Here is a 16,725-nt window from a genome sequence, read left to right on the forward strand (position 1 = left end):
AGTATAGTATCGGTTCATTATGGTATGGAATATAATTTTGGGTTTTTGATTAGATTGAATCAATCAATGAGGATTATGGTGTGGGTCAGCCAAAAAGCCCACACACACACATAGACAGATAAAGACGAATTAAAGGGAAACATGAGTTTCCTTCTTCTCCTTCTTCTTCCCTTTTTCTCAATCAAAACAAAAGGATAAAAAAAAAAAAAGGCGTTTCTTTCTTTCTCTATCATCATCTGTTGTGAAATTCAAATTCCAGTGAGAGACAGAGAGAGAGAGCATTCGAAAAATCCAGCTCCCAACATCGTCGATTTCTCAAAAAGCCCAACTTTTTTCCCCCAATTTCACGAATCGCTTCCGTGAGTCAATATCTTCGTTTTTGAGGGATTATAGTTTTTTTCTTGCTGGCAGCATCTAAAACGTTATGATGGGAAGTAAAAGAGAAGAAGAGAGGAACGAGAAGATCATCCGTGGTCTTATGAAGCTTCCTCCCAATCGTCGTTGTATCAACTGCAACAGCCTTGTACTTTTACTCACTCTCTCCCTTTCACCTTTTTATTTATTTTATAAAGGCCTAATTGGTTCGAAATGGTTCCTGTGAGTGTCTTTTTTTGTATCAACTGAGTTTTGGGCTGATGGGTTTCGTTGCTATTGTGTTTGACTTCAGCTACTGTGTTATCATTTCGATTATCTTTTTAAAGTTTTGTTTTTTTTGGGGGCTTTCGTTTGTTTCTTCTAGGCTAGTAAATGTTTTGATTATGTCCCTTGACAGGTTCTTTAAGTTAAGTTTATCTGAAAATCCAAGTGAACTACTTGCTTTCCGAATAGGGAAATTGAAAAGCTAAATTTTTTTTTTTCCTTTGATTTGGATTTAGTTTCATTGTAGCTATTATAGTAAGGCTTGATGATACTGATGCAGGGCCCTCAATATGTTTGTACGACTTTCTGGACTTTCGTATGCATGGCTTGTAGCGGGATACAGTGAGTACCTTCCTCTTTCTTTCCAACTTATCTATATACTTTATTTGCAAACTATTCCGGACACCCCCTCTCCGTGTTCCCTTCTTATGCTGCTTTCTTATCTTATTCTTCTGATTTACTTCATCGTCCTACTTCTACTGTTGAGTTACCAGAATTTTTTAAAGTGGCAATAAGTAACCTTTTTGTTTAAGTCATTCAACATATTTTCGTAGTTGATATATTAGTTTGAGTGCTGATGGTTTCTTATGGTCATCCCACGGTCAAGTTTTCTGCTATATTGTAGTGCTATTGAGTGAAAATTATCAGTTTAAACGTTCTGCAGACAAGACTAACAAATGATCCCATAGAAACATGAATGATGCGTTATCTTACAAAATACACTTTAGATGCCTTCTATCACATGTTTGATTGTTTTTGTGTGCTTTCATTTTATTCTGTGCACCTGTCGTCGACATATTGTGAACTAAGTTTTCGACATTAGTTGTTGTTCACTTGTGCGTTTTGTTTCATGCACCTGATTTCGTCGACACATTGTGAGCTAAATTTCGACATCATTATAGTTTGTGGCGGACGTGTGCGTTTTATTTTATTCCTACTGTAACATAACAAAATAATCTCAATCTATTCTGTGGCTCCCTTTTTATTTATGTATTTTGTCTTGATTTATATTTTTGGGTGCAACTCTTATATGAGACTTGTTTTCATGGAAAAGGAAATATATGTTTATTTAGTATTAGAACCGTAATCTTAGGTATATACGGAAGTATTTCTTTCTACAGCTACGCATCTTTACATATGCGGTTAATAGGTTTCTCTTGATGTATATTTAAGTTTAGGGTGGTGTGCTGTGCATTTTTGTTTTATCTAAGGCACACTGCCATGATGCAGTGAATATGTTCCCACCTTTTCTTTTTCTCTCATAGTTTCAGTTATTTACCATTGATTTTATGGAATAAACTACAGCCGTGAATTTACTCATCGTGTGAAGTCTGTATCAATGTCAAAGTTTACTTCTCAAGAAGTTGAAGTACTTCAAAATGGTGGTAATCAGGTAGAATTGATGCTATAGTCTCAGTTTTTAAATGTTTATGGAGATATATGTTTCCCTCTGTCGCTTATGTGAGTTTTCCATTTTCAGCGTGCCCGAGAAATATATTTGAAAAATTGGGACCATCAACGCCAGAGACTTCCAGAAAACAGGTTTATATAATTAGCTTTCGTTGGTATTCATGATAGAGCAGAACAAATTATGGTTTCTGTTATAAATCTTGTTAAGACCCATGAAAATATACTGATGTTGTTTCTTTGGCAGTAATGCAGATAGAGTTCGCGAATTTATCAAAAGTGTGTATGTGCAAAAGAAATATGCAGGTGAAAATGTGACGGACAAGCCTCCGCAAGATAGTCAGGCAAGATCTAGTTTCTTTTTCGTCATTTAAAAAATTATAAATCATAGCTTGCTTAATTTTTTAGGTAATGATTTGCTAAAATGTATTTAAGTATTTTGTGAAACTTTTGGTCTAAATGGGTCCTGTCACTAGTACCTTTCTTTTTCATTTTAAGAGAAATTTTTATACTTGAAGTTTCTAATCTAATAATATTAGGGATTTTAAGGTTATCAATTTTGCTCTGAGGGCGAAGGTTGTCATATTGGTCTTCTAATATCTGATGCTTAATGTTTTTTTTTGACTTGCTATAAATTCAACATGTGCATGCATGCGGAGACCATTTATTTATATTTCTTTACCTGTAATACAATTGACAGGGGCATGGAAGTTCTGAAAGTGTGACTCGAAGGGCCAACTCGTATCATTCTTACTCCCAAAGCCCTCCTTACGATTATCAGTATGAAGAGCGCCGTTATGGGAAAGTACCCTTGGGATTTACCGGCAAGTCTGCTTCAGTGAAAGGGCTTCATGCCAAAGCCTCTAGTTTTGTATATAGCCCTGGACGTTTTAGTGATCATATGTTTGAAGACCAATTCGCAAATGAGGGCTCTGCGCCAAGGGCTTCAGATTTTTCTGTTTCAAGTGGAGGAGATCCGTTCAGGTCTGATACACAGTCCCCAAATTTCCAGCAGGAAATTGAATTTCGTAGTCCCCAGTCTCACCACTCAAATGCCCCTCCAAGTGAAAATTTATTTCCAGGCAGGCAACATCAGGTAATAACAACCTACATCCTCTAGAATGTTTGTTTGTTAGATTTGAAAATCATCCTCTTGTGGGAAAAGTGATTTCACTGATGTTCCAACTTCTCAATCTTTCTTCAACTTCTTTCTCCAGAGAACTACATCTTCTGGGAGTGCCAGATCAGTTGAAAGTAATTCCATGTCTATCAAGTCATATACCTCGAGTGGCTTAGGGGAAGGCGTACCTGAAAGTGCAGGAAACCAGAAACCTTCAATAGCACCCCGATCTACTCATGTTCCTTTAGTAGCAGAGGCTCCTATTGATTTGTTTCAGTTGCCAGGAGCGCCAATGGCTCAATCTGTCAGTACAGTTCAACCTTCTATAGCACCCGGATCTCCACCTATGCAATTTCATCAACCTGTACAGACGTACTCATCCACCCCAACAGATTTGTTTGCTGGAAATTTGGGTCAGCAATCTACTTCAAGACTGCCAGACGTGTCTGCGCCTAAGAACGAAGGATGGGCTTCTTTTGATAATCCCATGCCTTCTGCAAAACCTACAAACGTTATTAGCTCCTCTGGAGTTCCCCAGTTGGAAGTAAAAGATGAAGGAATCCCACAGCCTAGCACGAGCATGCAATGGCCACCATATTCATCAATTGTGGACCAGCATGCTTTGTCGATATCAAGTCCATGGCAGGATGATCTCTCTGATGTTGTTAAAAATGTTACTGTTACCCCGGTTAGTCTTAATTCTCTATTCTTCCTTTTCGATTACATCAATTTTTAGGACAATACTTGATGTGCTATCACATCCTAGACATTGAAAATGATACTTCTTTTGTTCATAAAAATTGTGATGATCCAATTCATCTTGGCTGGGCGAACCAAATGGTCTCATATCTTATGTATGTAGTTAGGAAAGCTGTGTAGTCTGACAAATAAATTCTGTAATTAGCATTCCACATTCACAAGATTAGCATACATACTAGGGAATGTGATGAACTAACTCTTACCCCGCGTGTTTTGAGCAGCCGTGGAATGCCTTTCCCGACTCTATTGAGGCCAGTCCTTTTGACAGTGGTACGAATACTCACCCACTGGTAGATGGAGCAAGTACTTCGCCATCTAACATTGATCAACAGCATTTGGAACCACAAATTGTAGAGGTTTTTCCCTTTTCCCTTTATCATGTCAGTGTATTCTGGATGAATCTCACTATTGATTCCTCAATGATGATGACAAGTCACAGAAATTAAGCAATGGTGTCACCCAAACTGCCAGATTCCCTGCTGGCTCTTCTGGTTTTGATTTTCCAGGGAACATTGTCATGGCACCAGTATACTTCTCTCTTATGGTTCCAGTTATCTTTGCAGTTTTCTCCTATATGCTTATTGAGTATTGACTATCTTTCAAACTTGCCTATCCGTTGTTTAATCTTTCATCGACTAAAACCTTCATTCGCAGGAAGAAGCTTGGCAGCATGTAATCGAACAAAAGTCAGCCAATCCATTTGATCTCCCCTATGATTCCGAGTTTGACTCAAATGATATGGTATGTTGATCCCTGTTCACGCATATTTCTTGCAATCATATCAGTTCTCACACCATCATTTGTATGCAATGGTGTAGTCAATGTTGTTAGAAACTAGAGAACCTAAAATATCCAAGTCGGATGACGACTTCAAATTTTGGTCAGGGTAATTACATAGTTATTTTTTGTAGATATGTATTATGCGGATTTGATAAGAAACAAAACAGTATTCCTTTCTTAATTTTCCAAACCAAAGAGGCCTAGGCATGAGTTCTAGAGAATCCCCTACTTTCCCAAGCTCAGTATCTATCCAAAAGACTTGACCACCCTTTCTGTTTTTCCTCCTGACCATTTAAACCATCTGAGCTGTTGAGCTTGCAACAATTTTACTCATAATTCTAATTATGAACTGACTAAAAGCCTCTTTTTTCTTTGTATATATGCTTCTTATAGACTATAAGATTATATGCTTTGTTTTTGGCATGTGTCCATGCACTTATTTCACATTATATGTCTGTTCTATTTACAGTAAAAATTTCTTCGATGTTGATCATGCCTCATTTTTAGGATAACCTTTTAATGTAGCTCATCTTAGCTTAGAGTTTGATAATATTTGCAAAGTGTATATGGCATCATGGTTCATTTGATAAAGCACAATATAGATTGTGGACGATGCCCTGCATTAAGTGTGTATTTATGAATACATCAGAAGATGCCTTGCAAATTCTATGATTAACTTTTTCGTGGTTGTATTTAATGCCAGTTCTTAGACATGAGTTCGTTACAAGAAGCACTGCCTGATATCCAGACACCACCGACCTTCCTTAATGATGTTTCACAACCGTGGCTAGTTCCAGACTCTGTACCCTCATACTTACCTGCTCCAGCAGTCGCACAAGGTAATATTACTTTCATACTTATACCCTTCTGTTTATTACAGTCCTGCAAAAATTTTAGCATCTCACTATTTTGCATGAAATATCAAACACAAGTGAGTATCCCATGTTAAGCCCCCTTCAAAATATTGCTTTAAGAAACTTACTTCTATCACGTTAGGTTGAGTTGGATATATTCACACGAGGGGGGAAAAGAAACATTTATGGTTGTGCAGTCAGACTACATATATCTTCAAATTTCAACTAAAAACCTCTTGAAAACCCTATTGAAAGCCCCATCCTCGGAAACTTAAAGGCCTTTGTAGGTTATCTAATTTCTTGAAAAACTTATGCAGGTGGCTTAAAATGTATGGCAGGGCAAGCATCAACATCTCAATTGCAGTAAGTTTCACAGTGTGATAATTTATATGATTCTGCAATGCAATGAGTGAAGAATCTACGAAGTCCTTTATTCATTAATGCTTCCATGGAATAGTAATTTGCCATTGAAGAAAAGATAAAAACCATAATCCTTATATTTTTGTTTCTGTGGAGCTTATCTTTTATCTTATTGCCTAATATGGATGTAGGAATTCTGCTGCACAAGGCCCTGTTGCTTCTACTGGAGGCAATCCATTTGCTTAGGCACACCTAGGTCTGCTTCATCGTCTATGTCTAGATGCTTCATCTTTCTTATTCACCTTCAATTGATGCCTTCCATAATATTTTTTTTTCCCAGAAAAAAAAAAAGAAACCAGCCTTATTGTGCATTGTGTTTGTTTCATTGTTCGGAACCAACTTCAGCTGTATGTGACCTTTGATATTGAGTGTATTTTCAAGTGGACATGAGTAATCACATAACTGGGCATGATTAAGTCGACTAGACCAAGAAGCAAAATTACACGAAACAAACTCATAAAGATGCATGCCACCTGACTCAAAAGCTTAGATATCTTCTGATTGCAGTAATAACATAATTAAAAAATATTTGAAATCTTAATTACATTGAAATGACTTTAGTTCTTATAAGTAAAAACACCAACCTTCTAGTGACTTATTTTTTTCTTCTAATTTATTTAGAAACTAGGAATTGTATTTTGGTTGTGAACAAGTGCATTTCCTTGTTCGTGAAATCGCCTAAACGCACCTGTATTCATTCCATGGGGACGGGGCAGGCCGGGCAGCTGCTACCTCTATATGTTTTTTCATCAACAATAAATAAATTGTTAATATTGTTGTATATAAAATAAACATATTGATAATGCTACAAAATGTATTAATTAGTTAAACTAGCGATGAAGGTAAGTATTGTCCAAATTAAAATTAGGACCACAGATAGATCAATCCTAAAGTTTTCCGTCAAACCTGAAATGTCTACATCACATTTGCTTAATTAGCAGAGACATGTTTTGACATTAGCAGTTTTTTCCCATAGAATATTGCTCAACCCTAAAAACATATTTGCTCCATTCATTTGAAACAACAGCACAAGGTGCAATACATGGATAAAACCAGCATAATCAGGATATCATTTACTAGTCCCACTATAATTTTTGGTTAATCAGAACATCATCAAGTTTGTCGTCATCCCAACAACAAAAGGCTCCATCAATAACCGCGTCAAGAAGTAGAAAACAACTCCCAACATGATGGATATGGGAAGAGCAGGCAGAGCTCGGTTGTACACTGACAACAAAATTAGAGTGCACCCAAGTCCCGAGATGATCGCAAGGTAACAGGCGTAAACCGTCATCAGATCATACATTGCTGCCCTACCAACAAGCACACTGTAGAATATAAAGTCTCCAAGACCAAGTTTTATGCCTCTATTTGAGCTGTCGACATAGTTATCCAACTCCTCCAAACCTCTTGGTTCTTCCCTATTATCTCCCCAGCCCATCAACTCAACAAGAGGAGACATTTCTTCATCTATAACAGTATCTCTATCTTCAATATTTCCTCTGGTTCCAACTGCGGTTGAGTGCTCTGAGGATATGGCAGATGCAAAGTGTCCTTCCCTGGGATTTCCAACTACAGGTGACCTCTCAACAACGTCTCTGTTTCCGTTACCATTACCATCTACATTGTCTATATCTCTCACCGCAACAGCATTATAATCCAGATTATGAGAATTTCCCATTCCAAGTTGGGTTGCATCATGATTCCGTACTGCTTGCAGCTCAACCGATCCAGAATCTGAAACACCACCACCACCACCACCACCACCACCACCAACCAAAGCCCTTAAACTCGAGCCATGGTTTCTCCCTTGGTTGCCTGAGGAGACAGTGGGCCTAGCTTCATAAACCATAGCAGGAAGTTCCTCATCTCGGCTTGAAGCCAGCTCGACCAATAGCTTAAGTGGACCACCAGGTGCCAAAACAGCAACCAAATCATACAAAGCTAAAGCCACCAAGATAAACCATGTAGTCCATTCAGGTAATTTGGTAAACCAAGCTGCAACAACTATCCCCATAACAACCATATAACACTGTCTCAACACAATTGGTATTCCACCAGCAAACACAGACAAAGTCCCCAGGATGGTGAAATTGAAAAGCAATATGAAGCAGGTGATGGAATCAACAGGAATTGAGAAATGCTGGATAATCGATAGGAAAATTGCACCTCCCATCGTACCTGAGAAACAATAATCCAGAACAAAATCAACATTGAATTCGAATAAACCCTAAGAAGAAGAAGTGAAGGAGGAAACAAAATTGGTACCTAGGACGAAGAAGGCGGAGAAGCGCATGTAATGCTTGAGGAAATTGGTGAAGTTGTAGTAGAAGAGGAGAACAAGGATGAAAGTGACGGCTGCAACGAGGACGACGAAGACGATGGCGTTGGCGAGGCTACCTTCGAGCTTGACGGTGGCGGAGTCGGAGGGATTCTCGATGTATATGAGGTTGGCGGCGGTACGGATCTGAGGGTCGGAGGTAACGGAGAGAGAGTAGGTGAGAAGGACGACGAGGAACATGCAGATGGAGACGGGAGCCATGACGCCGATAATCTCAACTCCGAGAGAATCGAGGATACTAGAAGAATCCATCGTTATCAAATTTGAGGGATCTTTGGCTACGCCATTTTTGTGGGGGTTCTAGAGGAAGCAGAGGAGAGGAGGGAAACGAGAGGGTTACTTCTGTGAGTCTTCTTCTTCTTGTGACCAGCAGCTCCTTTACAATGCTTAATTGTATCTCATTAGGGACATTTTTCTATGTTTATATTTACATAATCATAATTTATCTACATACAGTATGTTCATATTAAAGCTTTTTAAATATATATTTAATTAAAATTTTCAGTTTTGTCGTGTTGTTGAAACAAATTGGGAATAAAAACCCTCTCCGATCAAACCTCAAAGAACCTAGAAAGAGAAATGTCCGCAAACGAAATACCCGACGAGCTATGGAGAAGGATCCTGGAGGTTGGCGTAAAGTCATCCTCTTTCTCCTACAAAGATCTCTGCTGCATCTCCATCTCCTCTCGCCGTCTCCGCCGTTTGTCCTCCGATGATTCCCTCTGGGACCTTCTCCTCTTCCATGATTTCCCCACCCCCACTATCTCTGCTTCCTCTTCTCAACTTCCCACCAAGTTTATCTACAGGACTAGGTATTCTTTTTTTTTGATTCAAAATTTGTGTGTTTATGAGGCTCCTTGTGTTGTGTCACGGCGTGTGAGTTTTCAAGCTCTACGAGTGTGGTGGATAGGTTTGAGAGGGACAAGGAGAGGAAATTAGCTGCCCATAGGAGAGCTCTACTCAGGAAGGAGAGTGAGATTTCTGAATGGAGACGGAGGATTCGTGAATTGGAGGCTCGATTGACTGAAGAGGCTGAGAGGTTACAGTCTGCTTCTCGGGAATTTTCAGATTTGCACAAAGCGAGGTACTCCCAAACCATTCTTATCATTTTCGCATATTTTATAAGCTCCAACTCTAAAGCAGATTGCTTCTTCTGTTGTGATAGTTTGAAAAGATGATTCTTTGTTGATCAAAAGCAAAAGGAGTTTGTTCTACTGTTCTTGCCTCATTCATCCTTTTGATGTTATTTGTTGTTGTCTGTCTCAGGCAAGCATCAGTAGCTCTGAACGTTTGGCAGCCAGAGGTCGTACGTGGAAGACAGAGACAATTGGTTGAGCAAAACGCTGTTCCAGTTGAGGGTCGATTGCGTGCACTTGAGATGGAGATAAAGTTATGCAAGCAGCAAATCATGGGTGTGAATAGGGCTCTTGTGAGTATCAGTTAGGGTATTCCAATCATGTTCCACGCTTCCTCTAGTTGACTTTCTAATTCTCTTAAATTATTTTTTCCGTAATTGCAGAAGGAGGTAAAACAGCGATATGACATAGCCGTAAAAGAGCTAGAATCCATGAAGTATCATCCTTTACGAGATTACAAGTCGATAAGCAGTGGTGACCAAGGAAGTAATAGCAAGACGAAGAAGATGAAAACGAGCATTAACTATAGTGGAGACCAAGTAAGTAATGGCAAGAGGAAGAAGCTGAAAACGAGCATTATCTGTAAGTTTTTGAACATTTCCAACTTTTCTTCATGTAGTAGTGTTGCCGAGAAATACTATTCTTACTGTCCAAATATAATCAATAAGTATGTTCCTGAAAATCTGCTTGTTCTTCAAAGTATGACACAATGCAATGCAGAAGAGTTTTATGCCGATATGGACTGTTTGAAAGTATGATATGGAGCAATATTATTGCAATCTCATCGATGAGTAAATGTTGAATGTTTAAAATTATAGATTTAAATTATGAATCATGGTTATCTAATCAGTGGTATCGATAATGATTTTTTAATATACTTGTGAACACGTGTTGCCTGGATTCCGGTAAAGCAGTTCCAGCGATACACAGAAACGAGGACAAGCTGTTACACTCGGAATCAGAATGATGGTTGGCTGCCCCATTCCACAGAGAGACAGAGCGCTGAGAGTTGTTGTTGTTGTATTGGTTGTTGTTTGTTTTCCAATTAGATTTGCAGGAATAAAGCTGAAATTTTGTCACAGAAGAGAATGTGGTGTGGCCTACTTTGTAAGTTTGGTTGATATGTAGGTCTTACAATATCATGAATGAAGATAAATTTGGTTAAGAAGTACAAAACCCTTGGTTCTATTTGTTTACAAGTCTTATGATGAATGTGTTGATATGGAAGAATGCTAAGGAATGGTTTCATGATCATTGAACCGTAGAGAAAAAGATTATACATACAGAGACTCATGCTAAGCAGTAAGCACACTAGACTAGTTTGGATTTGCGTTTCGGAATCTCCCGCTCAAAATCTGCGGAACCTATAAGTATATGGATTTACTGATATGTACATCTCGTTTTCACTCTGGTAATTAATTTTTACTTTTACATTTTTTTCACCCCATTAGCCGCGTATAATTATTCAGCGTGTGGGGCCCGATGGCGACGTGTCACATTTTCTCGTTTCTCTTAATGCGTTCTTCATCTTAATTGGATAATTTATCAAAAAGGTCAAAACAGTGGCATAATTGTAAATCCTGAAAAAACTTAGTCTCTCCTCCTTTAACTCGCCGGCTAAGTTTCCGTCACTCCCACCACTTTTTTGATTTTGACCAACGGAAGAAGAATCTAAAGAGAGCGATGAAGCATATTTTCAAGAAGCTTCACCGTGGTGGGAATCAAGAGCAGCTCAATCGAACCAACGATGCTGTTCCTCCATCCGATCAGAATCCAATTCACGCTTCTTCTGCTAATCCTCCTCAAGCTACCCCTTCTTCTGTCGCCGAGACGGTTCCGGTCACCGGAGCTACTTCTTTGCTGACTTCTCCTTCTCCTACAGCTGCTTCGAACCGTGCCGATTACATGTCTTCTGAGGAGGAATTTCAAATTCAGTTAGCCCTAGCGATCAGTGCTTCGAATTCGCTCTCCAGTGAGGATCCGGAGAAGCATCAGATCCGAGCGGCCACCCTTATGAGCTTAGGAAGCCATCAACGGATGGAGTCAAGGAGGGATTCATCGGAGATGCTCGCCCAGAGGTTATCGAGACAGTACTGGGTTAGTCTTCTCTTGTTATCTTGTCAAATGCTGAATTCTCTCTTTATGTTTATCGAATCTCCAGTCATAATTAATTTCCTCTCTGAAGATTTGGCCTTTATAGAAAGGCTTTAGTTTACCGTAATTATGTGGGCCAAATGTCTTGCCGCTTTGGTACTGCCTCCATGATCTTACATGAATAACATTCATTGAATGATTCCTAGGAATACGGCGTGCTTGACTATGAAGATAAAGTTGTCGATAGTTTCTACGATGTGTACAGTCTATCCACGGACTCAGCAAAGCAGGGAGAAATGCCATCGCTGGAAGATCTTGAAAGCAATCATGGAACCCCTGGTTTTGAAGCTGTAGTTGTAAATCGACCCATTGACCCTTCCCTTGATGAGTTGCTACAGATTGCACAATGCATTGCACTGGATTTTCCTACTACCAGTGTTGGTGTGCTGGTACAGAGGCTGGCTGAACTTGTCACAGAGCATATGGGTGGATCTGCAGAAGATTCCAGTACTGTATTGGCAAGGTGGACTGAAAAAAGCAGCGAGTTCAAGGCTGCATTAAATACTTGTGTATTCCCTATTGGATTTGTAAATATTGGTATCTCAAGGCATCGTGCTCTGCTTTTCAAGGTAATTTTCTAAACCTTCTTCTTGGATTTACTCTCTTGGTTAATCCTACTTGTGGCTAGTAATGAAATCCTTGACTGAGTGGCCACCTAGTAAAACGAAGTTTAATTGAATTCATATGTGATGGTTGACTGAACAAATTCCTTGTGCTGTGAATTGAATACCGAGATTTTTTTGTTGTATATATTAAAACAATGAGAACCTCTTGCGTTGGATTCTGCCCTAATTCACTGCTTGTGGTACTTCAATCTCAACTGATCTCTGTTAAGTAGATCTGACTTGATTGATTGCCTTCTGCCTTGCTTGAATCAGACATCTACAACTATTTTTTTGTACCTAAGTAGATTTCTTGCTGCTTATGCTCATATATCTTATTTGATCATGGAAATTAATTCGTGGACAGTTTACTTCTGCCAATTTAGGTTTTGGCAGATAGTGTCAGGTTACCTTGTAGGCTGGTAAAAGGTAGCCACTACACAGGTAACGAGGATGATGCTGTGAACACAATAAGACTGGAAGATGAAAGGTTATTGTTTATCCTTTTCACTATGATTCCAGTAAAGAAACATTTTTTGGCAAAGATGTAACATATTTTCCCTCTTTTCAGAGAGTACTTGGTTGATCTTATGACAGATCCTGGGACCCTTATACCTGCTGATTTTGCAAGTGGTAGGGATTCTAACGTTGAGTCATATAACTCACATGGAAACAAATTTCCCACTGCTCAGTTGTCAAATGAATTTGGGCATTCAGCGCCAAGGATGTCAGAGGGTGAAGGCAGTAGTCAGAGTTCTATGGCCAACAATAATTCTTCTTTGGATAGAAGGCCAGAGGCTGAAAAGGCAGATTCCTCTACCCCAAAGCTGGGGCCACTTCGGAATGTCGATTTGAGCGCTTCACCTTCTAGCGTAACTAGTTCTAGTCAGTTGGAGAATATTTCCTCCACAGCAATTGCAAAGGGGAATCGAGGAGCCATAAATGACTGTTCAAGAACGAATATGAATATAGTTCCATACAATCAAAACAGTGAGGAAGACCCGAAAAACCTCTTCGCGGACCTGAACCCATTTCAAAATAAGGGAGCTGACAAGCTGTTTATGCCCACTAAATCAGGTTTGAATAGTGTTGATGACTTTCATCAACAAAAAAATAATCCTCTGGTTGGTAGATCACCTGCACCAATGATGTGGAAGAATTACAGCTGCAATGAAGCCCCAAAGAGAAAGGAGAATAGTTATATGGAAAATTTTCTTCCAAAACTCCACCGTGAACCTCGTTATGGAAACACTAATTCCTCATATGCTACATCGAGCTCCAATGGAGCTGTTTCAACAAATGTGTCTGGCAGAGACAATGCAACATTTGTGTCACCAGTTGCTGCTCCACCATTTTTCACATCCACTGGAAATCAGTTCACACCAAGTATGGTGGAGGATATAAACAGAAACACCAACAATGAACTAGATTTCCAACATAATGCTGCTGCTCTGGTAGATGTACACCAAAATGAATCTCACATCCATGATCATAGAAAGTATACAAGTGATGACATATCAACTGGGTGTGATCTGAGGCTTAAGGATCATGAAAGTACAAGTTCATCGCTTGATTCTACATCCTACCGGAATGATCCTCAAGTTCTTGATGATGCTGATGTTGGTGAATGTGAAATTCCTTGGAATGATCTTGTTATTGGGGAGAGAATAGGATTAGGTAATGTGGTCTGCCAGTTATTTTTTTACTTCATTGAAATATTAATCTAGTTTGTATCTTATTTTCTTTCCTTTTCTGAAGGCAACTAGTTAGTATTTATTGGGAGATTTTTGTACGGCATAGTCCTTTCTACCATTTACAGTTGCTTTCAACTAGAATAGCTATGACATTAACACTATAAGTAGCATATAGCTTTTTTGGAAACCATATGTTCTAATGCTTATTTAATTGTGGTTAGGTTCCTATGGAGAGGTGTATCATGCCGACTGGAATGGCACGGTTAGTTTCTGTAGATACTTACAGTTTTCAGAAGATTAAGGAGCATGTATCTGGCTGTTATTTGAAACTTCAAAAGCTATTAACCTGTAGAATTTGTTAATATTTAGAAGACTTAGGACTATATTTAATGGATGAGTTCAAAGATCTAAATTGCAGCCCCTAGATGCATGTTTGGTTATTAAACAGTCAAAGCAGTTATTGTGTTCATTAAGTGAATAGTCTTTGAAGAGCACTCTTAGATAACTTGTTTCAGTCACTAGCCACAGATGCATCAGGGGCCTCCATGGTATTGTTTTGCATTCTCTCATCAGTATTAGCTGTTGTGTTGTTAGTTTTAAACAAATGCATTCATGGCCCTTCTGTGTATGCCCAAGCTGATTTTCTTCACAGAAAGGTTTCAAGTTTCTTTTTTTTTTGTGTTTGTTATCGGTGGATTTAGGAAGTTGCTGTCAAGAAATTTTTGGACCAGGACTTCTCTGGTGCTGCTTTGGCCGAGTTCAGAAGCGAAGTAAGCCATAAATTCACTTAGTTGTTTTACTAGAATCCTTAGCTGCTAGTGCTTGCAATATTAAATTAGGTCAAAACTCCTCATTACAAGAGGCTAATTAGGGAAGGGATAGCTTACCTTTTTATATGATCTCACTTCTTAACCTGGACTGTATCTGGGTAGCAATGATCTCACTTCTTAACTTGGACAGTATCTGGTTAGCACAATCAAATTATCACTAGTAATTATTGTTTGTAGATTATATCTTGTAATTCGTCCAAAAACGTAAGCATAATACTAGAATCCATAGTAGTGAGAGAGGATCCTTTTCATAAAATTCTCACAATTAATTCTTGGGATCAGGAGGAGGCTACCCATTTTTTTATTTTGGTTGAACCACTATGGCATACGTTGCAGCTGCTTATGTTCGTGCCTTTAGCTTCCCTTATTTTTAATATCCTCTATCTGAAGGTACGCATTATGCGAAGATTGCGTCATCCAAACGTTGTATTCTTCCTTGGGGCTGTTACTCGTCCTCCAAACCTTTCCATTGTCACGGAGTTTCTACCAAGGTTTGTCCCATTTTCTTGCATAAAATCAAATTGTATATGAGATTTTTGAGCCCTCTAAGATTTATTTTCTTTTTGTTTTTCTATTATTGTAGAGGAAGCTTATACAGAATCCTTCATCGGCCCAAATCTCAGATTGATGAGCGGCGCCGAATTAAAATGGCCCTTGATGTGGTATAAAAATAGATCTATATATCGTATTCCACTCCCCCTGGCTTATTTAGTCTAAAATAGTCATTAAATTTCAGACAATAATTACTTTTCAGGCAATGGGGATGAATTGTTTACACACCAGCACACCAACAATTGTTCATCGTGATTTAAAAACACCAAACCTTTTGGTTGATAACAACTGGAATGTTAAGGTAAGTAGACATTATTTTTGAAGCCGTCCAACTAATAGACTTGTTTACTCTGATGTTATATGATTAGAATTTGTTTGGATCTCACTCACCTTGCAGGTTGGTGATTTTGGGTTGTCTCGCTTAAAGCACAATACCTTTTTATCCTCAAAATCAACTGCTGGAACGGTAAGAATACAGATGTCCTTGACCTCACTACTTTTTGATAGACATGCAATTTCCAGCTTGCATGCTTGTAATTTGAGGTATGGGCTTCTATTTCTGATCACAATTCTTGATTTTTGCTAGCCCGAATGGATGGCTCCAGAAGTTCTACGGAATGAGCCATCAAATGAAAAGTGGGTAACTGAGACTCTACTACTAGAATTATAGAACCCATATTTTTACTGTAAACCTATTTACAAGGAGAATGAACAAAAATGGTGGCTGTTTTTACTCAGGTGTGATGTGTACAGTTTTGGGGTAATACTTTGGGAACTAGCAACATTGAGATTGCCATGGCGAGGAATGAACCCAATGCAAGTAGTTGGAGCAGTTGGTTTCCAGAACCGCCGGCTTGAGATACCCAAGGAACTTGACCCTGTGGTGGGAAGGATCATCTTGGAATGTTGGCAAACGTAAGTGATGAAACAAAACTCAAAGAAGTCCGAGAAACTTGGGCCAGGTGAATTAAAATGTGTTCATTAATATGTGTTTGTATGGGCAGGGATCCGAATCTGAGGCCATCCTTTGCTCAGCTGACGGAAGTGCTGAGGCCTTTGAACAGGCTGGTGCTTCCTTCAGCACAGTAATTGCCAACTGTGAATATGTGAAAGACGGTTAAAGATATACTACAATTTTGCCTCACAGGTGCTGCGCAGAGTTATTATACAAAAAAAGCCAGCCTAGATATGATGAGGGAATACTGTATGTAAATGAAATCAATGTACACTATGGTTTTTTTTTTGGGTGTATTTGCTATAGGAAAAGCCGCTATGCTGTGCTTATAATGTCGAAAACATACTCTGTTTCCCTTCCCCCACCTAAAAAACTTCAGCAGCAGTTTATTTTATTATTTTCTTTTACAAAAAGCATCCATTCTATTAATATAATAAGGTTCATTGATGGTTTAATGAAACGCAATCTGTTACCAGTCAAAA

At 38.8% G+C, this 16,725-nt stretch overlaps 4 protein-coding genes across 11 annotated transcripts; 3 read left to right on the top strand and 1 right to left on the bottom strand.

Moving 5' to 3' along the window:
• Window positions 1–197: 197 nt before the first annotated feature.
• On the top strand, window positions 198–6,395 carry LOC17898430 (probable ADP-ribosylation factor GTPase-activating protein AGD14). 6 transcript variants are annotated; one of them, XM_023789918.1, is made up of 13 exons: window positions 198–523; window positions 920–981; window positions 1,945–2,032; window positions 2,120–2,181; window positions 2,294–2,390; window positions 2,747–3,142; window positions 3,264–3,854; window positions 4,147–4,281; window positions 4,359–4,475; window positions 4,580–4,666; window positions 5,409–5,544; window positions 5,877–5,922; window positions 6,111–6,395. In XM_023789918.1, the coding sequence occupies exons 1-13, from the start codon at window positions 425–427 to the stop codon at window positions 6,163–6,165; spliced, it is 1,971 nt and encodes a 656-aa protein (XP_023645686.1). In that variant the 5' UTR covers window positions 198–424; the 3' UTR covers window positions 6,166–6,395. The 6 variants fall into 6 exon arrangements, with proteins under 6 accessions (XP_023645686.1, XP_023645688.1, XP_023645690.1 ...); XM_023789920.1 differs by having other exon boundaries at window positions 4,359–4,469; XM_023789922.1 differs by having other exon boundaries at window positions 4,359–4,451.
• A 562-nt stretch (window positions 6,396–6,957) lies between these two features.
• LOC17900297 (presenilin-like protein At1g08700) lies at window positions 6,958–8,697 on the bottom strand. Its single transcript, XM_006307370.2, has 2 exons — window positions 8,248–8,697; window positions 6,958–8,160 (listed from the first exon to the last, which is right to left on the bottom strand). Exons 1-2 carry the CDS (start codon window positions 8,570–8,572, stop codon window positions 7,082–7,084), a joined length of 1,404 nt encoding a protein of 467 aa, XP_006307432.1. The 5' UTR covers window positions 8,573–8,697; the 3' UTR covers window positions 6,958–7,081.
• A 180-nt stretch (window positions 8,698–8,877) lies between these two features.
• Window positions 8,878–10,647, top strand: LOC17900510 (F-box protein SKIP24). 3 transcript variants are annotated; one of them, XM_023789807.1, is made up of 5 exons: window positions 8,879–9,132; window positions 9,231–9,404; window positions 9,587–9,749; window positions 9,840–10,038; window positions 10,368–10,647. In XM_023789807.1, exons 1-5 carry the CDS (start codon window positions 8,900–8,902, stop codon window positions 10,421–10,423), a joined length of 825 nt encoding a protein of 274 aa, XP_023645575.1. In that variant the 5' UTR covers window positions 8,879–8,899; the 3' UTR covers window positions 10,424–10,647. The 3 variants fall into 3 exon arrangements, with proteins under 3 accessions (XP_006304035.1, XP_023645575.1, XP_006304036.1); XM_006303974.2 differs by having other exon boundaries at window positions 8,880–9,132; window positions 10,371–10,647; XM_006303973.2 differs by lacking the exon at window positions 10,368–10,647 and having other exon boundaries at window positions 8,878–9,132; window positions 9,840–10,361.
• Window positions 10,648–11,026: 379 nt separating this feature from the next.
• Window positions 11,027–16,640, top strand: LOC17898452 (serine/threonine-protein kinase EDR1). The gene is made up of 13 exons (XM_006306643.2): window positions 11,027–11,553; window positions 11,757–12,179; window positions 12,599–12,702; window positions 12,784–13,889; window positions 14,128–14,168; window positions 14,608–14,676; window positions 15,127–15,227; window positions 15,320–15,398; window positions 15,491–15,589; window positions 15,686–15,754; window positions 15,875–15,924; window positions 16,027–16,203; window positions 16,293–16,640. The coding sequence occupies exons 1-13, from the start codon at window positions 11,140–11,142 to the stop codon at window positions 16,375–16,377; spliced, it is 2,817 nt and encodes a 938-aa protein (XP_006306705.1). The 5' UTR covers window positions 11,027–11,139; the 3' UTR covers window positions 16,378–16,640.
• The last annotated feature ends 85 nt before the right edge of the window (window positions 16,641–16,725 follow it).

This window comes from Capsella rubella, unplaced genomic scaffold (genome assembly GCF_000375325.1).
Source record: "Capsella rubella cultivar Monte Gargano unplaced genomic scaffold, Caprub1_0 scaffold_1, whole genome shotgun sequence".
Taxonomy (NCBI): domain Eukaryota; kingdom Viridiplantae; phylum Streptophyta; class Magnoliopsida; order Brassicales; family Brassicaceae; genus Capsella; species Capsella rubella.